General features: G+C 39.6%; 1 protein-coding gene across 2 annotated transcripts; it reads left to right on the plus strand.

Annotated features, from left to right (window-relative positions):
• The first annotated feature begins 1,100 nt into the window (after positions 1 to 1,100).
• On the plus strand, positions 1,101 to 6,188 carry LOC137741500 (oligopeptide transporter 2). 2 transcript variants are annotated; one of them, XM_068481207.2, is made up of 6 exons: positions 1,101 to 1,814; positions 1,890 to 1,987; positions 3,496 to 4,059; positions 4,190 to 4,445; positions 4,762 to 4,944; positions 5,468 to 6,188. In XM_068481207.2, the coding sequence occupies exons 1-6, from the start codon at positions 1,326 to 1,328 to the stop codon at positions 6,080 to 6,082; spliced, it is 2,205 nt and encodes a 734-aa protein (XP_068337308.1). In that variant the 5' UTR covers positions 1,101 to 1,325; the 3' UTR covers positions 6,083 to 6,188. The 2 variants fall into 2 exon arrangements, with proteins under 2 accessions (XP_068337308.1, XP_088542550.1); XM_088686424.1 differs by lacking the exon at positions 4,762 to 4,944 and having other exon boundaries at positions 1,225 to 1,814.
• Positions 6,189 to 21,812: the final 15,624 nt, after the last annotated feature.

Here is a 21,812-nt window from a genome sequence, read left to right on the forward strand (position 1 = left end):
ACTATATGCCCTTGTAAATAAATATTCATTTTTTGGAGCCGCTGATTGCGGTATGATCTTGATCGCACTCAGCCACAATTAAGATCACATCTTCTGGTCAAAATATTTGTTGCAAGGCTCTATAGTTTAAATACAAAAATAGCTAGAAGAAGTCCTGCAAGAAAACCTTTTTCTGATATCCAAGATCTCCTTACGTATCAGCTGGAAAATAAAATTAATGAATCTTACAAATCTCAACAAGAAATGAATTTTGGGTTGTATTCAATTGGAATTTTGAGGAATTTTAATTCATTTAATAAATTTAGGGTATTCAATTAGGATTTTAAGTGATTCTCTAAAATTTAAGGTGTATGCAATCTGGATTTTAAGATAGTTTATTAAAATTTTTATAAATCCAACTATATTCAATTAGGATTTTAAAAAAATTTATAACTTTCTAACTGTATTCAATCAGAAATTGATTTTAAAGAATTTGAAAAAGTTGAGGAATTAGAGAGAATTTGAGAGATTTCGTAGTGTATTTTAAGTATCCACAAATCTCACCTCTCCCCATGAGATTTTGAGGGAATTGAATCAAAATTTTATATGAAACCTTTACACAGCATTAAACTCTATATAAATCTATTAAAACATCTCAAATTCCCAATTAAATACAAAGTTTGATTGTTTTTTTCGACATATGGTAGCTGGTGCCATCTACCTAACACTATGTTTGGATGAGGGAAATAAACATGGAATTTTGGTAAAAGTCAGAATTTATAAATTAACAGGCACCAATTCTCTTGTTTGGATTTATAAGCATAGAAATTTAGAATTTTCGCATGGAAAAAAAACTTGGAATTTGGGACATCCAAATCCCAAGTTCAAATTCCATGTAAATAGGTGTCATTTCTCAATTTCTATGATTGAGAGTTTAAAAATAACAAATTTTGTATTCAATTCCATTGTTCTTTTAGGTTAACCAAACAAGAAAATTTACAAATTCTAGAAAATAAAATCTCGTCATTTCAATTTCCGTCATTTTTAAATTCCTTAGTAATCTTAAATTTCTTCACCCAAACATAGTGTAAATGATTACCAGAGAGAAAGTTTTGAAGACTATAGAGAAATAGAAAATTTAAATCTTGCCCAATTAAATACAAAGTTTGTTTTTTTTTTTTTTTTTTTTACAAGAAATAGAAGACTCATAGGGAGTATTTGCATGAAAAGATTATCTCGTCTTTAAAGTATTTGAAAACAAACAAACAAAATCCCTCAAAAACCTCTTTTTAAACTCTCACTCTTTTAGTCCTTTTCACTCTCTCTCTCTCAGTGCCATTGCGGTCATGTCCACCAGTACTCTTGAGATAGAGCCGGCCACAAAACACGACGAAAACGACGTTTCTCCGGTCGAAGAAGTCCGTTTAACGGTCTCAAACGATGACGATCCCACCCTTCCAGTATGGACCTTCCGAATGTGGACGCTAGGCCTCGCCTCCTGCGCCCTCCTCTCATTCCTCAACACTTTCTTCTCCTACCGCACGGAGCCCCTCATCATCTCGATGATCTCCGTACAGGTGGCGACGCTCCCCATCGGACGGTTCATGGCGAGGGCGCTGCCGAAGCGGAAGTTTCAGATAGGGTCGAAGGAGTTCTCGCTGAACCCTGGTCCGTTTAACATGAAGGAGCACGTGCTGATATCCATATTTGCCAATGCTGGCTCCGGATTCGGAAGTGGAACGGCTTATGCGATTAGCATTGTGGATATAATAAAAGCGTTTTATCATAGAAAGATCTCGTTCTTGGCCAGTTGGATACTTGTTATAACCACGCAGGTAACAATTGATTAATGTATTTATTAGGGGTTGATTTGCTGCTGAGTGCTGATTAATGGTAATTAAGGGCTGCAGGTATTAGGGTATGGGTGGGCTGGTATTCTCAGAAGGTACGTGGTGGATCCGGCGGAGATGTGGTGGCCGAGTAGTCTCGTTCAAGTCTCCTTGTTCAGGTAATATAGAGCTGGAGAGATTTTTCGGTGGATCACATTCTCACCTAATTGTTGGAATTTTGGCAAGAAACAGAAGAAGAAAAAATATAAAATGTTAGTCAAACTCCACACTTTACATTTCTACGCTCACAAAGCACGTTGTTGAAGATATCTTGAAGGGATGTGATTTCCCTCATTTTTACTTCTCTTAAATTTTTTAAATTTTCGACCGTAGATCAGATGGATGAAGAAAATTAAAATATAGAAATTAAAAAGCAATGTGAAAAAAGTAAAAAAGAGGGATAGCACATCCCTATTTTCAACCGAGGTTGATTGTCTGCCATTTTATTTGGATGTCATTTTCATCTCTTTTTATTTTGCGCGGTCACAGTTAAACTACGTTAATATTTTATATTAATTTTATTTATAAAAATAATAAGATAAAAATTAATAGAAATATAAACTAGATTTAACCATGATTGCATAAATAAAAGAATATTAAAAGGGCGGCGCTCAAACAGAAAGACAGTCAACACACGGCTCCTTTACTTGGAGGAGATTCTCTCTCTCTTTGGTAGTAAAGCTAGCAGATGTGGCCTCTTCTACACCAAGTATTTGTCTTGGTAATTTATATTAATATTAATACATCGACTTTAACATTAATATTTCAACACTAGTGTCACTATTGCATATACATTTCTCCGGGCCAAACTTAGCGCTACTCAAAATAGGTTTGGTCTCTTTGTAGCTTTAATAAGTATTTGACATATTAAATTTATGATAATGAAGTTAAGAAAAGTTAAATTTATAAATACATATCAATCATTTATTGAGGCTAAATCCATTTCAATGCAGAAAATTTGGTCTTATGCATGCATGAGTGCTTAAAAGTAGCCACCTGTGATGGTTTGATGGTGGGGTAATACTAGGAAGACTAAAACTTTTAAACCAAATGATGTGGTGATTGATCATTGAATTATTACTTAAGTGTTAATTAACATGCTTATTTTTTATTGGTGGCACATCATTTAGTTTATAAATTTGGTTTATAAATTTGGTCTCCCTAGCATTATCATTTATGGCGTCTACGCCGACTTGCGACTCATTCTAATATCTAACAGTTCTCAATGTTGATAAGTAGGGTTTAATCTTGTAATTTATTTAATGTGATGTATCTGAGTTGTACGTAGTATGTAGTAGCCTTGAGTTGTTATAGGACTCTTATATGTATAGGTGTTCTATGTTTGAAAAGTTTGTGTGTCGTTTTCGCCAAACTATAAGATGGCTAATATTAATTTGAGTAATGCTGCTTTAGACAAGGCTACATTGTTGGTCATCATATAAAATGGGTCTCGGATATAATGTTAAGGGCATTAAAAGTGTTATTCTTGATTCCCCCATGCCTTGAAAATGACTCATTAAAACACCAATTACCAACCATCCATGCATGCATGTATTTTATTTTAGGTTTTGAACAAGTAATTAATAAGTAACAATGTCTCTAATTTTTCATTTACCTTGATATGAAGGGCTCTACATGAGAAAGACAACAATCGAATGTCAAGAGGGAAGTTCTTTTTCATAGCACTCATATGCAGCTTCGCTTGGTTTGCCGTCCCTGGCTATCTTTTCCCAACCTTGTCAACAATTTCATGGATTTGTTGGATATACCCTAAGTCAGTCACTGCCCAACAAATAGGGTCAGGAATGGGAGGACTTGGCATTGGAGCATTTTCACTTGATTGGACAGTCATAGCCTCCTACCTCTACAGCCCTCTCATCAGCCCTTTCTTTGCCATTGTCAATGTTGCTGCTGGCTACGTTCTTGTTATGTACATGTTACTGCCAATTGCCTATTGGGGTGTCAATTTGTACAATGCCAAGAACTTTGCAATCTTCTCTTCACATTTGTTTGACGCCGGTGGCCAAATATATAATGTCTCCGCCCTTGTGAATAACAAGTTTGAGATTGACATGCCTGCCTATGAAAGACAAGGACGCATAAACTTGAGTGTGTTCTTTTCTTTGACATATGGCATCGGTTTTGCGTCTGTTGTCTCGACCCTCACGCACGTTGCCCTATTCAACGGAAGGTAAATCAATTGAGTATTGCTATTTGTATCATCGCAACTGGTTATCTTGTATATCATCTCTTTAATACCTGGCGAGGCTTATTATTGGAAATGAATGAATTAATATATACAGCTGCTGTTGTTCCAACAGGGAGATATATAAACAATACAGAAGGGCATCACGGAGTGTAAAGGAGGACATACACACCAGATTAATGAGGAAATACAAGGACATACCTAACTGGTGGTTTCATCTTATGCTTTTGATGTCCCTGGTACTCTCTCTAGTGATGTGCATATTCATGAAAGATCAAGTCCAAATGCCATGGTGGGGACTTATTTTTGCAGCTGGACTTGCATTAGTTTTCACTCTTCCTATAAGCATTATAACCGCCACAACAAATCAGGTAAGCTTTCAACCCACTAGCCATCTCACTTGTTTTAGATTTGTTTTAGCTATATCATATATGTACTCTCTCATATGACCCTTTATGGTGTACAATCTCTCTAACAAAGGTGAGACCTAGTTATAAAGGTGGGTCGTGCATGGCTAGGTCTCACACAAATAGGTTCTGTCTCTATTAGAGGTTGTACCCTAGATGGTAACTATAGTTGAGATGGTGCAAATAATTGTTTTCATGTGTGATTTAGTAGCCTTCGGATTTATTTAAATCTGAAATCTATTCGAACCATCCCAAAATTTTTATTCGTTCTATTTGGCAGTCTCCAGGACTAAACATCATCACAGAATACATCATGGGATTGATATTACCTGGCAAGCCAATAGCTAATGTGTGCTTCAAAACATATGGATATATAAGCATGTCGCAGGCAATTTCTTTTCTCAATGATTTTAAGCTAGGTCATTACATGAAGATCCCACCTATATCAATGTTCATAGTCCAGGTACATCTTCTTGACTTGCCATTTTTTTTCTAATTGTAGGATAAAAAAAAATATCATATCCATACTAATTAAACATAATCAGATAATTTCAATTTGTATCATGCTGCTATCAGTTGAAAATAATCCCACAAGATGAAGAGCATTTCTTAAAGGGAAATTATTTATGCACACCATTTCTTCACTTCATTCATATGCAGTTTTTTATGTTTTTACTTTTCTTGCCATTGAATTGCACAAATCAAAAGAAAATTAAGAGAAGAAAATTATGAAGTGGCAGAAGGTGAAAAAGGGAGTGCAGAAGTCATTCCCGTATTTAAAATGAGAGACAGTACTCGTATAACTTGACTAACGGGAAATCAGTGTTGTCTTACTCTGGAAATATAAAATGCTTATGGTGTCGGACTAAGAATATGGATCACCGATCATGTTAATGGCATGATCCAAACTTATAGTTCTGACAATACATACAACATCACTCATTACTTGAATACTAATCTGTCCTTTCTTGCTTCACTAAATTAAGTGCATAGGAACAATAGTAGCTGGAACAGTCAATATAGGAGTTGCATGGTGGCTGCTGTCTAGCATTGAAAACATATGTCAAGATCAATTACTCCCTCCCAACAGTCCTTGGACTTGTCCTGGAGACCGTGTCTTCTTTGATGCATCTGTGATTTGGGGCCTTGTCGGACCAAAACGAATCTTTGGCCCTCTCGGAAACTACAAAGCACTCAACTGGTTCTTCCTCATAGGTGCATTGGGACCTCTATTGGTCTGGTTGCTGCACAAAGCTTTCCCAAGTCAGAAGTGGATCAAACTGATCAACCTCCCAGTGCTTTTGGGAGCAACAGCTGTAATGCCACCAGCTACAACTGTGAACTTCAATTGCTGGATTGTGGTTGGAACTATTTTCAACTACTTTGTTTTCAGGTACAGAAAGAAGTGGTGGCAGAGGTACAATTACGTTCTTTCTGCTGCCCTAGATGCTGGAGTGGCTTTCATGGGGGTACTTTTGTACTTTTCTTTGACCATGAACGAGAAGAGCATATCCTGGTGGGGAACAAATGGTGAACACTGTGATTTGGCTACATGCCCCACAGCCAAAGGTATAGTTGTTGATGGTTGCCCTGTCTACTAATTCCCATTTCAAAAGCGATTTTAATTAGTATATATATTTATATGAGGAATGAACCAGTGTTCTTGATCAGACTGAATTCTATATTTACACGTTATAATTTTACCAATGATGCTGCTTCTAAATTAATACCTGGTACGGGAATTAGTTTGGGAAAGTCTTATCACGAGTAAAAATTTTCTGGTACTCCAGATACATTTCACAGCCCCGCTGGGCAATCTAAACTGAATCAAAATGCTGCTAATTCCTCTTCTGGATATCCAAATGTGATATATATTATATAGCCCTGCTGGGCATTTGTGTTCTTTGGCAAAGAAGTATTATCGATTGAAAATCCAAAAGTGATATATATATAGCCCTGCTGGGCATTTGTGTTCTTTGGTAAATAAGTATTATCGATTGCAAACTCTGATCACAGCCCAATCATATTTAATTCAGAACTACAACCTATTAAACGTAAATCTTTATTTCGTTTTAAAGAACATTGGACACATGATCATTACTTTTTAACTCTGTTAACACAAGCGTGGAAATATAAGCCTTCTGCTCATAGATAATTATCTGACATTCAAGAACACTTATCATTTAATCCTGACAGTAATCTCTATTGGAAAGAACGGGAAATAACTCAAACTTAAAAGTTTAACTTTACTGGAAGAGGCCAATTCGACACCACGGGCTCGAATTAATTGGCTCAAGGACCTGATGGTTTTCATGCCTTTTTTTTTTCGGCGTTGTCGGGATCAAATTAAGGGTAACATTTATGACATGTGTGGAGTAAAAAAAAGATAGAAAACTAAAGGTTGAGTATGATTTTGCTCGGTGAACATTCCTTCTGTATATTCATCCTTATATAGAGATTACAAAGGAGAGTTTGATGTAGAACAAACTCTTGTATAATAAACAAATAATACAAGTGATAATTGCATTAATCCAAAATACAAAATCAGATAAGTTCACAGCTAGTACTGATCAGCATTTTTTAAATATTCTTGCGTTTGTTGCGGCTTCTGTTGACCAGAGGAAATATTTGAATTTCCTCTTGGCGGGCTGGATGGTTTATCAAAAAATAATAAAGAAAAATTTTGAGTCGACACGTGGACTTTTACATAATTGACGAGAATACCCTAATTAAATTGGCGAGACCCACATCCACTCTATGCACAGTTCAACCCTCAAGAAGACGTGAGCTGCTAATTACCACTGCTCAAGAAGACATGAGCTGCTAATTACCACTGCTGCAAACTCTCCTGCCCATGGTAAAGAGAAAAGTCAAAGGTATTAAAGATATGATTAATTACTAAATCTTAATTTTAATACTCAACTAATTGAAGAACAACTCAATCAACACAACCATATCAAGGATATTTCAAATATAATTCCAAGATATTATTTATTAAATAATCTTTGCTCATCCATCCTACGCATGACTCATCTTGGCCAATCGGCTACCGACACATGTGGCCGGTCTAGTTTCTATAAATACCCCATCTCCACCAATCTCTAATAAGCTTTTGCTACGCACTTAAACTCCAAACACTGTCTCTCTCTTTTCAAAGAAATTGACGTAGCCATCGGAAATCTATTGGCCAACACCCCTGTAAACACGAAAAGTTCCTGAAACAAGAAACAAGAATACGTGTACAAAATATATTTTATGTTTAATGATTTTGGGGTTACAATCTCTTTGTAATTTGATCCTCTGATTCTATCTTCGTAGGGTGTAGGTTTGTGGATGAGCTGTTGATCCAAAGGGCCGTCGGGGCTTGATCTAAAGATGAACAGTTGATGAATGGATCTTCAAGGGGCGTTGGGCTTAATCTTGAAGAATAGTTGTGCGGATTTCTTCAAGGGCTTTTGGGCTTAATCTTGAAGGCTGATGGATGAGCGGATCTTCAAGGGCTTTTGGGCCTAATCTTGAAGAACGATTGGATGTGTGGATTTGTTGAGGTTGTTGATCCAAAGGGCCGTTGGGGCTTGATCTTAGGATGAACGGATGATGAACGATGAACACTTTCTTCAAGGGGCCGTCGGGGCTTGATCTTGAGGGTTGATGGATGAGCGGATCTTCAAGGGCTTTTGGGCCTAATCTTGAAGAACGATTGGATGTGTGGATTTGTTGAGGTTGTTGATCCAAAGGGTCGTTGGGGCTTGATCTTAGGATGAACGGATGATGAACACTTTCTTCAAGGGGCCGTCGGGGCTTGATCTTGAGGGTTGATGGAAGTTCTTCAAGGGCCGTTGGGGCTTGACCTTTGAAGGAGGATTTGACGAAGAACGAAGAGTGTTTTCTTGATCCTTCGGGATTTGCTTGAGAGCTTTAGAGTTTCGAGGCTTCAAGGTTTTGGTGTGATGTAAATTCCTTTCTTTCTTTCTTTCTTCCTTTCTTTCTTCCTTTTTTTCTTCCCCCTTTGAAATGAATGCCTTGGCCTCCTATTTATAGAATTCCAAAACTTGATTTTTTGGATTTAAATAATCAGATGAAATAAATCATTTCTGCCAGATATTGACACGTGTCCTATTTGATGACCTTTCCAATTTATTTCGATTTTTCGTTGAGTCACACGCTACATGTAAAATTTATGTGACACGTGAGCGTTGAAATTTTAATTATTGGTTAACATTCATTTCACCGAAATTTTGATGTCTACAAATGCCCCCACTTCAAGGCGCGTCGTTGACATGTGCTTGTCGCGTGTAGAAGATGCGTTTTGAAGTCTCTTAATGTAGATGTCAACCCAAGGGCCGTCGAGGCTTGATCTTGAGTTCGACTGGAAGATTTTCTGGTTTCCTCCAATCGTTGATTTTCCACAAGCTTAATCTTGAACTGGGCTGGAGATTTCTTCAAGGGCCATCGAGGCTTGATCTTGAGTTCGACTGGAAGATTTTCTGGTTTCCTCCAATCATTGATTTTCCTTTGTGCTACTCTTGAACTGGGCAGCAGGATTCTTTTGGTCTCCCCCCGAAGGTCTACGAGCGGTTTCAGGATATGGCAGGCAAGTACGAGGTGGAGGTGCTGACCTGTTTCTTTGTTCAATCTTTCCAATTCGTATTGAATACGAATCGGAAAGATTGAAGTTTCCTTGTCCCTTCTCTGGCAGTGTATCAACCGTTGAAGATGACTACTCGAGAGCAATACTAGGTAAGCAATCAGGAATAGATTCCAGGTAGTCGGTTCCAGATCGGAAGACTGACTCCAAGTGCCGGCTGATTTCTTCTTTCACTTTGCCATGCGAGTAAGAACAAGGACAAAGGAAAAGACAGGGAAAAAGCATGATATGAGGTACCTTTGCTTTCGAAGAAGCAGCGAATGAATCAACACATATATTTGTTGTGCTTGTCTCCACATGCTTCGATGTATCATTTTCACTTGCCTTACTTGCTCCCCTTTGCAGAAGTGGTATTTCCTTATGCAGGTTTAGCATCTTCTCTTGTAGTATTTGTCCTCCGATGCAGGAGTTGAATGCAACCTTTGCATTTAAATGGTGCTTCACTTCTTGGTGGCAACTGGTTTGAGTGGAGGTTCCGACATATTGCTTTCTCTGTCCTTGTCTTGGCAGGTGAGAACAAGGGCAAAGGAAAAGATAGGGAAAAAGCATGATATGAGATACCTTTGCTTTCGCCCTTGATGATATGAGATACCTTTGCTTTTGAAGAAGCGGTGAATGAATCAGCACATGCTTCAATCTATCGTTTCCTCCTGGGTCATCTGTACTCCAGGCATCTGGTATCTTCAAAGGTTGAATAAGTTTTCTCAAAGGAAGAAGAAGAATTGTGTATTTCGAGAGGCTTTGCTGGGAGTGCGCCCTCAGAGGTGAGGAAGAGTTGGGCATTTTCTTCAGGTCTGCCTTGCCATAAGAGACGAAGGTCGACACATATAGGGATTTCTTAATAGCAAGTGGTGGTACCGTTCTTTTACCCTTGTCGACAAACGTCTCTTCGATATCTGAATGACGCCTCTTCGATTTCTGAACGACGCCTCTTCGATTTCTGAACGACGCCTCTTCGATTTCTGAACGAGCGCCACTTTTGACAAAGTTGCACGCGTTTTCTGAAAAGCAGAGAAAGCGTCGCCGAACTTTGCGCTTGTCGGCTAAAGACGTGTAGTTGCGATGATGGCCTCCACGTGTTCTCGACTTTGTCAGATATCTTTTGACAAAGTTGAACGCGTTTTCTGAAAAGCCGCGAACGCGTCGCCGAACTTCACGCAGGAAAATCCGGATTTTTGAATCGGTGGTCGTGTCGCTTGGCTTTTTACAGAGGTATCGATCACTCCAACCTACACACTCTGAAAATTGCCCATTCTTGAAAATCGTCTCCGGCCTTTTGAGAATTATCTCCATCCACCCCTTCTCTCTGAACACCTTTGAAAAATGACTAACTCATCGAACCTTTGCTTAGATTTGAGTCTCAGCAGCGATCCGGTTGCACCCTGTCAAGGTAATGTATGGCGCCCTTCTTTTTTATCTTCTAACGGTCCTCTTACAGGTGAAGACTCCATGATGACGGATGCAACAACAGCTACGATAGTAGCTAGAAACCTCCTCACTCCTAAGGATAGTAGGCTGCTTTCAAGACGGTCCGATGAGTTGGCCGTTCAAGAGTCCCTCGCTCTCAGCGTTCAGTGTGCAGGCTCTGTGTCCAACATGGGCCAACGCCTACTTGCTCGCTCCCGTCAGGTTGAATCGTTGATGGCAGAGGTGGAAAGTCTTAAGCAAGAGATCAAGCAGCTGAAGTATGAGAATAGAAGTTTGCACGTACTTGCAAACAACTATTCGACGGGCATGAAGAGGAAGCTTGATGAGCTGCAAGAGTCTGAAGGTCGGATTCAAAGTGACCGTCAAAGGTTTTCGTCTTTCCTCCAGAGGCACCTTTTTCCTGGGTCTTCCAGCGTTTGGCCAAGTATTGAGGCCTGGAATGCTCTAGCTTCAATGCCTCCCGCTCCGATGCCTTCTGCTCCGATGCCTTCCGCTTCTAGAGTTTTGCCAAGTAATGGGGCTTCACGTGAACATCCTTTGTGAAAGCTCCATCTTTTTTTTTTTTTTTTTTTTTTTTTTTTTTTTTTGTACACACTTGTAATTTCTTGGAGATTAATGGACATGCTTTATTTTATTCAGTGTATTATGCTAAATACAGATAAAACATATACATCACCGTCCATCATCATTCCTTTTTATTTTTTTATTTTATTATTTATTATTATTATTATTATTTTTTTTTTAACTTTTCTTTGCTTTCGGTGGCACTGATCCACCATTCGTTTATATATATATATATATATATATATATATATATATATATATATATATATATATATTTCAGATGGTGCCAGAAATACCATCATTGTTTTTTTTCTTTCTTTTTATTATATATATATATATAGATTTTTTCTTTTTGCACATGATTCCAGAAGCACCATCATTGTTTTTATTATATATATATATATATATATATATTTTTTTTTTTTTTTTTTTTTTTTTTTTTTTTTTGGGATGGTGCTGTCCATCTAGATTCCATCATTTTTTTTTTTCTTTATATGGTGATCTGCAAGGCTGAGTTTGTGGGTGAAAACCCAGGCCGAGTCCGAGAGAAGACGGAGGAAATCTTTGGGTGTGAGTTGACAAACTTTGATTTTGTCAATCACATTCAAAGGCAGCAGCAGAGGCAAGCAGACGGATGAGATCTTTGGGTGTGAGTTGCCAAACTTTGATTTTGTCAATCACATTCAAAGGCAGCAGCAGAGGCAAGCAGATGTGAGTTGACAAACTTTGTTTTTGTTAATCACATTCACAGGCAGCAGCAGAGGCGGAAGTGCAGAAGCAGCCAGAGCTTGAAGCAGAGCGTAAGGCGTCGAGTTTGAAGACCGGCTAGTCGTTTGACAGCGGTCAATGAAGCTCTTCGTTGATTTTGATCATGGTGGCCAGGGTGACGAGCTCGAGGTAGTGCAAGGCGTCAAGCCTGAAGTGGAGGAATTGCAACAGCGCTAGGTGATGAGTAGAGGGCAGATCACAGAACACTTACTGCTGCTGGTGTTTCGAGTCCAAAATGTTTGGTTTCCTTGAGCCCTCTGCCAATGAGATTTGGTAGGGCGAAGCTGGCTCTTGTGTACCTTTGTAATCGATTCGAGTATGTTTTCTTTACATAATCGGGACAAGCATTACAGGTTAGTGCACTTTAAATAGAACAACACCCCAATGCCTGTTAACACAGCAGCACTTGCCAGAACTCCAGTGTGCAAAGACGTCCACCCCATTCAACGTATTTTGCATAACCATTTTCAACAAGCTCCAGGGCCAAGTCTTTCGCCGAGTCCCCATCAGGGTAATATACTGACCCAATCAAATTACTGAACTTGTCATTGCCTTCCAGAACGATGCGGACATCTCTATGCAACACACGAATTTCTGTAAAATGTTTAGCTTCCAATGCAAATGGATATGCGGCTGTGACCGAATCTGGGCCCCGAGAACTAAATGCCGCGACTACTGGAGATGGCTGGACTGGTGCCTCTGCAACTCGACCACGGGGAGGGTCGGGAAGCGGAGGTCGAGGACGACCACCTTGGCGCTGTCCATGATGATGGTGGCCATGTACCTGGGGTCCTGCTTGTTCCATCCCAGGCGGACCAAAGGGGGTGTCTCTGTAGCTCTCTGAGAAGGGGAGCTTGACCCGGCGCAATCCCGGCCACAGACGGGAGACGTTCTGGACGGTGGAGTGAGATCGGAAGTAGACAGTGAGTGAGGTGACGGATGGGAAGGCGTCACGGAGGCGCTGGGCGAGGATGAGAGGGTCGGTGTTGGCGGCGCTTGTGGGTTCTGCACAGTGGTGGCGTTCGATGGCCTCTGGCGCGTCGATTATAACCCCGTCAGGGTTCTTGACCCTGAACTCCGCCAGCTCCCGCTTCCAATCGTCTCCGTAGAGCTTGTGCAGCACGCAGTCGAACGGCCCCTGATCTGCCAGCGAGCGCTCAGTGTCGATCCGAACGAGATCGATGCCCCGCGATCTGGCTAGGTTGACCAGCGACTCTTGGATGAAGCTTTGCTGCTTCTTGGGCAATGAAATTGGCAGCAGTTGCTGCTGGGTTTGTGGTTTGTTGGAAAGGGAGGAGGAGGACAAGGAGGAGATGAAATCGGAAACAATGGCTTTCTGGGAGGGCTGAAAGTTACCGTACCAGATGAGGTTGATGGTAATTTCACCGGAGAGGAGAGGGTAGTGGTCGCGGAGCAGCGAATTCAGGGCGGCGACGGCGTCTTCGAATTTCTGCTTCCTTGAAGGTGGTCTGAATCAGACAGTCCCTGATCAATTGGGTAGAAGGCACATCGAAGGTTCTGTGGAGAATGAATTCGGTGGTGAGGGTTCTTGCGATGGCTTTGAGGGCTGGGCCCGAATTTGTTGCTAGGCTCGCTGGCTTGGGCTTGGATTTGGGCTGCTCCTTTTTGTGGACTTCAACTTCTGTTTCTTTGAGTTGGCATGGGTCTTAAGTGTAGGCAAACCCACTTTAACATGTATAATTTTTTTTTTTTTTTAAATTATTTTTTTTTTTTTAATTTTTTAATTTTTTTTTTTTTTTAGATAGAGAATATATATATATATTTTTTTAATACATAGTAACATATGTATAGATTTTTTTTTTTTTTTTCCTTTTGTAATAAAATTGACTTTCTTTAATGAAACATTTATTTATTTATTTTGATGTGACTGTACTTGAAGTTTTGAAGTTTCAAGTTGCCTACGTACTCTTCCAAAGAAGAGATCAAGTCATAACGTAGTTCAAATGAGTGATGGTTTTTTATGATGATTTTGCCGTACACAGTTTATGCTCTTGTGGGCCAGGAGCGTGGTGCGTTTGCAGTTTCAGCTCGTGCAGGCAAGGAGCGTTTGTTGTCGCCTTTTATGCTCGTGCCGCACAAGGAGCTTTGGTTGTCGCCTTTTATGCTCGTGCGAACGAGGAGCGTTTTTTTTTTTTTTTTTTTTTTTTTTTGATGATTTTGTCAAACGATCTTAGAGAGGCATTCCTTGCAATCTTCATAGCAAGGAGTCTTGACTGAGTGATTGAATAAGTCTTCTGGGAAGAAATCGCGCATCGTAATGGCAACGGACGATCTTTGTGTCATAACTTCATCATCCTCAACACTTTCATGTAGCTTTGAAGGTTGACGGTAGCTGCTTTGCCCCCTTTCCGATTGGTGAACTTGTGGAGGAGACCTATGTTTCTTGTACATTTTCTTTGGAGTGACATGAATCCATCCTTCATCTTCACTTGACTTGATTGACATGGTTTTGGAGCATGCCCCCAGCGGTTGAGGTGAAGATTTTGAGTTCAAAGAGCCAGAAGTGGCGGTGGTATAGTTTGACTTCACCACATCATTAAGATCTAGCTCGATGATCCCTTTCTGAGCCAACTTCATGATGAGATCTTTTAGCACAAAGCACTTTTCCGTCGGATAACTAATGAAGCGGTGGAATTTACAGTACCTTGGACTGTCAGTACGGTTCATATCTTCCAGCCGTTTACACTCAGGTAGGTTGATCACCTTTTTTTCCAGCAAGTCATCTAACATGGCAACCACGTCAGAGTCGGGGAATGGATAAGTCTTCTCCTCAAGCTCCTTCAAAGTGCGTCTACGTATCTCTTGATCACGAAAAGCTTCGGTTTGAATCGCCTTGCCTCGTGTATGGATTTTGACTGGAGTTGTGTTGACCGTCATTGCTTCCTTGGTGGGTTTCCACGCAGCCTTATCCACCTTTGGCCCCAAAACTTTGTCATTCTTGTAGTCGGCAATCTGTTCTTTCTTCCCATGACGGGTGATGCTTAACTCCATATCATGGGCGCGGGTGGCTAACTCCTCAAATGTTCGTGGTTTGATGCCTTGAAGGATGTAGTGTAGTCCCCACTACATGCCTTGAACGCACATCTCAATGGCGGAGGTTTCAGAAAGCCGATCTTTGCAATCCAGACTTAAGGAGCGCCATCTATTTATGTAGTCGACGACAGGTTCATCTCTCCACTGTTTCGTACTGGTCAGCTCTAGCATGCTTACAGTACGACGAGTGCTGTAGAAACGGTTGAGGAATTCCCTTTCTAGCTGGTCCCAACTGTTGATAGACTCAGGTTCGAGGTCAGTGTACCAGTCAAAAGCGTTACTTTTCAGCGAACGCACGAACTGTTTGACGAGGTAGTCTCCCTCTGTCCCAGCATTGTTGCAAGTTTCAACGAAATGGGCGACATGTTGTTTCGGGTTGCCTTTTCCATCGAACTGCATGAATTTTGGGGGCTGATAACCCCTTGGCATCTTCAAAGCATCAATCTTCTTGGAGTAAGGCTTTGAGTACAGTACGGAGTCATGCGAGCTTCCTTCGTACTGTGTCTTGACAGTGCTTGCGATCATCTCCTGTAGCTGCTGGATAGAGAGAGATCCCATGAATGCCGTTGCTTGGTCTAGCTTCGGCTTCTCTTCAACTTTCTCCACTGGTGGCTCCTCTTCTTCGTCGTCTTCTTTCTTTAATAGGCCAATATTTGGGTCGACTTTCACGTCGGGCAGCGCATCTAGTTGGTTGACAAGTGCGGCAATCTGCAAGTCCTTCTCTTCCACAGTTCGTGTGAGCTTTGCGATTGTTTCATTCATCTGAGCTAACTGCTCCTCGATTGAAGTTGCTCCAGTGGTCATGACTTGCATGGTTGTACTGCCGCTCGAATCAACGTCGGAGAGTAGGGACTCTGAGTATTTCCTCGGGCTTTCGTCTTCTTTACCTTCTTGCACCGTGATGTAGAAAACATCTTGGATCTCCTCTTCAGTGCCGTTCTCTTGAGTTTGTTGGCATGAAGATTTGCCAATGTGGACGATGATGCGCCTCCTTACCTTCAGTGGTCCTTTTGTGTCGACCTCTAGGATTGCTTGGCGCTTCATCCTTAAAGGAATCAAGCTTCGAGCGTCGTCTTTTTCTCCTAACTCATCGAGCTTTTCTTCCTTTGGTGTTGTCTTCCTCTTTCCAAAAGGCTTACCATTATCTTCAAATCTTTCTGAAGCTGATCGTCGCAGAGGAGAGATAGTTGTGTTGCTTTGTTTCTTAGGCTTTAACAACCTTTCAAAAATAGAGCTTTGGGATGTCGGCGCGTTAAGCCTCTTGAAGACAGAGGTTCGGTCTTGACCACCAATGCGATTAAGCACTGAAGTTCTGGAGCTTGAATGGCTCATCCTATCGAAGACCGATGTCCGAGGGGAGGGTTTAGGCTTTTCTTGGTCTTGTTCAATGCTCACGCTGATGTGTTGAGCGCTAGCTTTCTTCACTTTGCTTGAAATCTTCACGGGTGCATTTGGTGTGAAGCCAAGTCCAGCTTTGTTGTTGTCAACTCCATAATCATGCTCCTTCAACTTCTTTTGAGTCTCGGTGAGGTCGCGATCTTTGTCGTTGACGGTGTTTGAAACCTTCTTTCCAAGATTTGAAGAGGAAGCAAAGTCATGCCCAGCCTTTGACATGAGTTCGTAGGCATTTGGGTTGAAGCCTTCTTCGGTCCTCTTAGTTGGAAGAGAGCTTGGTTTCACTATGACACCATGTTGCGCCTCCAGACGGTTGATGAGTCCGGCGGTTTGCAAGTTTTTCTCCTCTGCAGTCTTTATCAGCCTTGCAATTGTTTCCTTCATCTGAACCAGCTGTCTTTCAATGGAGGTAGTGCCGATAGTCATGACTTGTTCTTTGTTTGAAGCCATGGACTGTGCTTGAATATCTTGAACGGAGACAGAGATGAGAGGTAGAGATGGTCCCACTGGGCGTGCCAAATTTGTAAACACGAAAAGTTCCTGAAACAAGAAACAAGAATACGTGTACAAAATATATTTTATGTTTAATGATTTTGGGGTTACAATCTCTTTGTAATTTGATCCTCTGATTCTATCTTCGTAGGGTGTAGGTTTGTGGATGAGCTGTTGATCCAAAGGGCCGTTGGGGCTTGATCTAAAGATGAACAGTTGATGAATGGATCTTCAAGGGGCGTTGGGCTTAATCTTGAAGAATAGTTGTGCGGATTTCTTCAAGGGCTTTTGGGCTTAATCTTGAAGGCTGATAGATGAGCGGATCTTCAAGGGCTTTTGGGCCTAATCTTGAAGAACGATTGGATGTGTGGATTTGTTGAGGTTGTTGATCCAAAGGGCCGTTGGGGCTTGATCTTAGGATGAACGGATGATGAACGATGAACACTTTCTTCAAGGGGCCGTCGGGGCTTGATCTTGAGGGTTGATGGATGAGCGGATCTTCAAGGGCTTTTGGGCCTAATCTTGAAGAACGATTGGATGTGTGGATTTGTTGAGGTTGTTGATCCAAAGGGCCGTTGGGGCTTGATCTTAGGATGAACGGATGATGAACACTTTCTTCAAGGGGCCGTCGGGGCTTGATCTTGAGGGTTGATGGAAGTTCTTCAAGGGCCGTTGGGGCTTGACCTTTGAAGGAGGATTTGACGAAGAACGAAGAGTGTTTTCTTGATCCTTCGGGATTTGCTTGAGAGCTTTAGAGTTTCGAGGCTTCAAGGTTTTGGTGTGATGTAAATTCCTTTCTTTCTTTCTTTCTTCCTTTCTTTCTTCCTTTTTTTCTTCCCCCTTTGAAATGAATGCCTTGGCCTCCTATTTATAGAATTCCAAAACTTGATTTTTTGGATTTAAATAATCAGATGAAATAAATCATTTCTGCCAGATATTGACACGTGTCCTATTTGATGACCTTTCCGATTTATTTCGATTTTTCGTTGAGTCACACGCTACATGTAAAATTTATGTGACACGTGAGCGTTGAAATTTTAATTATTGGTTAACATTCATTTCACCGAAATTTCGATGTCTACAACCCCACCTACCCCACCCCACCTCGTGGGCGTGTGAGGTTTTGGCCTCTTGATCAAAGTGTTTATTTGTCTTGTAGATACAATTTCGTCAAGGATAAAGACGACAAATTTCGCTACCACAACATGGTCAATGCTTTTTATAATGGAGCCTCTGTTGAAATACTAAACCATACTTATATTACCTTAATTCCTAAGAACAATCCATAATGTGACATATAATTATTTCTAAATTACTTGTTAATCGTCTCTGTCCTGTGTTAAATACCTGCATTTCGCAATCTCAAGTTAGTTTAGTTCCTAATAGATTATGTAATGTAAGCTTCTTTCTACATTTCCAAAGTTTTTTTTTTTTTTTTTTTTAATTGCATGGCTATAAAATTAGATGTGGAAAAATCTTATGATAGAATTAATTGGGACTATCTATATTTATCTTTGAAAAAATATGGTTTTGATGATAAATGGATTAACTAGATCATGCATGGTGTTTCTTCCGTTTCGTATTCTATTTTAATTATGTCCAACCTTATAGCCTAATAAAACATTCTAAAGGATTTAGACAAGGCCACCCTATATCGCCTTATTTATTTATTCTTTGTATTGAGTTTGGAAAGAAACTTTAGTACTCGACCAATTCTTCTTAAAGAATTAGTTGGTGTTCGTCTTAAAATTGTTCTCGACCACAAGCTGAGGATTTTGGGATCTCTTGATCCTTCTTGATTAGTGCGGGCATGCCAATTTGTGACCTAAGACCAAGCGAGTAAGATAAGTTTGTGATTTTGGTTGCATTTTGATTTGACTTCTTTCAATGCGATTGTTGACCGGGGAAGGAACCATCTCAGTAGTAGGTTCTTACATGCATCGGGCGCAAAGACTTTTGAATATGCATTGGATGGACGTTGAGTGGGTGTTGTCTGTGTGGACATGATGAGTGAATGGATAGGTGGAAGCAAATTTGGTGATTGATATGGTGAGAGGGAATGTATGAGTAGGTGAATCTCATCAGACCAAATGACCTTGTCGAATTGATCAAATTGATAAGTAATTAAGTTACATTACTCATAGTGATAAAATAAAATGTGATAAAGTAAATTACGATAAAATAAAAATTACTCTAAATGCGTGAAAATAATTTTTAAGAAAATAAAATTACGCTAGGTGCGAGAAAATAATTTGCGGGAATTGAAAACTAATTTGAAATAGAAAACTAAGTAGGGCTTCATTTTGAATAGAAAAATAGGGTAAAAGTACGCAGGGTGCAGAGAAATTAAAAATATAAGCAAATTTGTTGGTCGGGGAACTCTAACAATGACCGAGAGGGTCCTATTCATACTAGTTGAGAGCATCCATTCTCAATGAATGCCTTTTGATTGCCTCATGAGCCTTGATTCTTTTCCATTACAAATTTGGAATATATTCCTCCCAATGACAATTATGATGTATTTGTCTTTAATTTTAAAAATCTGTAATCAACTTCATTCTTGAATGTCATTGGGACCACGAATCTCTAGGCCCATGACACGTGGCACTCAGGGTGGTTAGAATGATCGGAAAATCATTTAAGAGAGACCAAAGCTATGTGGGTATTCTAGAACGGATTACCATCGGCGAAGGTAAGAGAAGAGAGGAGAGAAAGAGATGATTTGGCTTAAGAGTAGAGAGTGAGGAGAGAAAGAAGAGATCATAAGAGAAGAGAGAGAAAAAAGAACTAATAAGAGAAAGTAGAGAGAGAAAGAGATAAGATAGAGAAAGAAGAAAGATAGGGTGTGGAAAAAGAGAGAGAGAGTGGAGAGCAGGTTAAGTTTGAAGGAAAGGGATTCGAGATCCTCATCAAACAATCCAGGCCCTTGAAATTTGAGCTAACGGCTAAAGTTATTATAACTTTTAGAGTGGATCCGTGTTTGTAGTCGTTGGATCAAATTTCAAGGGTCCAGATTGTTTGAAGAGGAGGATTAGGTGGAAGGGATCCGGAGAGGATCCCTTTAGAAGTTTGAAAACTCTAAAACTGACTTTTTTTTGTTAATGTATAAGTTATTTTTCAAGTTAGTTTTGAGTTTAATTTTTTGAAAATTGTCCTACCAAACAAAGGTTCTTGACTTGAAGCTCAAAAATTATGTTTGAATTAAAAATAAAAATAAAATAAAAAATTGAATTCAAGTTGATTACCAAACATGCCTTAAAAAGCTCAAGAATTTTTGAAATTCTTCTTGCTTCTTGTTTGTGCCATTGCCTACCTGTGAGCGCCTATTACCTTTGTACATAAACGGCATGGTCATGGCCTTGTTTGTGCCATTGCCTCCCAGGTTAATACTTAATAGGCATTTGCCATGTTGATCATCTCTTGCATAAAGTGGATATTGAGATCCTCTCTAGATCTCACATTCCGGACCACACAAACTAGGCAATTCGGAGATATTATTGAATTGAGCACCGAGAACAGATGATGTGTCTACTCCCTAGAAGAGACAGAGGAGGAGGAAAGTGAGATTGTAGTGATGGTCAAAAAACGCAGGCAAAGATTTTTCAATTTATAGTGTCTTTTCTTTTAAAAGTTCTTTTTTTTAGATTTATGATATTTTTTATTGTCCAAACTTTCTTCTATGATTTTAAAGTTTTTGGTGAGTCAAACGCTTGTCACATCATTATTTAACAGTGACTTAAAGGCTAGACTAACAAAAGTATAAATTTAAGCGCAAATTGTAACTTCATGTATGAAATTGAGGCGAAAAAAAACTAAGGATAGCAAAGTGCAAATATCACAATACTTGAGGGTAATAAGTGAGAATTACTCTTTTTAATTATATTAGTATATAGAAGGCTTTTTAGTAAGCACCTAAATAATGTTAAATACACTCCATACTAAATTCTAATATTAAATGACTTATATACTCTAAAATGCAATGACAATTTCGACATCATAAAATTTACAAAAAAATTTTAAATTAGTCACTTTTAACGTGTATATCTCAAGATTATTTATCTTCTTCAACTCTCAAAACCACTATCACCCTCCATTATAGAACTCTACCCAATGAAACTACAACCGTTGATTGAAAAAAATATATATATCTTTGTCCAATTAACATATCTGACTGGCTTTTGAAAACTATTTTAGTAAACCCCTACTATAAACGGGGAGTTTGATAATAATTTTTGGTATACTTAAACATGATTGCGTACAAGGTGATACCTCTACAGGGGACACTAATATTGCTACAAAGAGTGTGGTTGACTACAAAAGTGCATTTACAATTGATGAGGTAACTAGTTTTAGTAAATTGTTAGAAGCCTTATAAATGGCCAAACTTTATTTGTTGTATGTACAAATGTTCAAAAGTAAAAATGATTTTCTTGATTGGACTTGCACACAAGGAAAAAAGGATAACATAGTTATTGTCATCAAGAGGTCTGATGCGGGAGAGGTTGACTGAAGGAAGAAGAGATCTCAAATAGCATTTGCTTGTGAAAGACATGGAGAGTATCGATTCGTATTGGAGATGTCTGATATAAGTAGGAAAAAGAATCTGAGAATACTGGTGTCAAAAAGTGCGGATGCCCATTCCTATTGAAGGGATCCATTATTGGAGAAAGAGATGAATGAAAATTGGAGGTTGAGTGTGGGGTGCATAACCATACTCATTTGATTAGAGTATTTCGACTTTTGTCGAACGATTAAGCAAAGAGAAATTGAACTTCTAGTTGACATGTCTACAAGTTTAGTGAAACCCAAAGTTATTTTGAACACTATAAAGAAAAATGAGCCACTTAATATAACAACAATGAGGACAATATACAATGCAAGGCACTATCATCGAACAAAAAAGGGAGTTGGGAGATCAAAGATGCAACATTTGTTACGTAAGTTGCCAGAAAAACAAGTATATTGAGCATGGATTGCGCGTG

Source organism: Pyrus communis, chromosome 15, assembly GCF_041283825.1.
Source record: "Pyrus communis isolate YQ-2024b chromosome 15, ASM4128382v1, whole genome shotgun sequence".
NCBI lineage: Eukaryota > Viridiplantae > Streptophyta > Magnoliopsida > Rosales > Rosaceae > Pyrus > Pyrus communis.

Excerpts from the sequence above, each read along its gene's own strand:
- LOC137741500 (XM_068481207.2), top strand. The coding sequence starts at position 1,326 with ATGTCCACCAGTACTCTTGAGATAGAGCCGGCCACAAAACACGACGAA. Across the intron at positions 1,815-1,889 it reads TACTTGTTATAACCACGCAG|GTATTAGGGTATGGGTGGGC; the intron begins GTAACAATTGAT and ends TAAGGGCTGCAG. Across the intron at positions 4,446-4,761 it reads TAACCGCCACAACAAATCAG|TCTCCAGGACTAAACATCAT; the intron begins GTAAGCTTTCAA and ends TCTATTTGGCAG.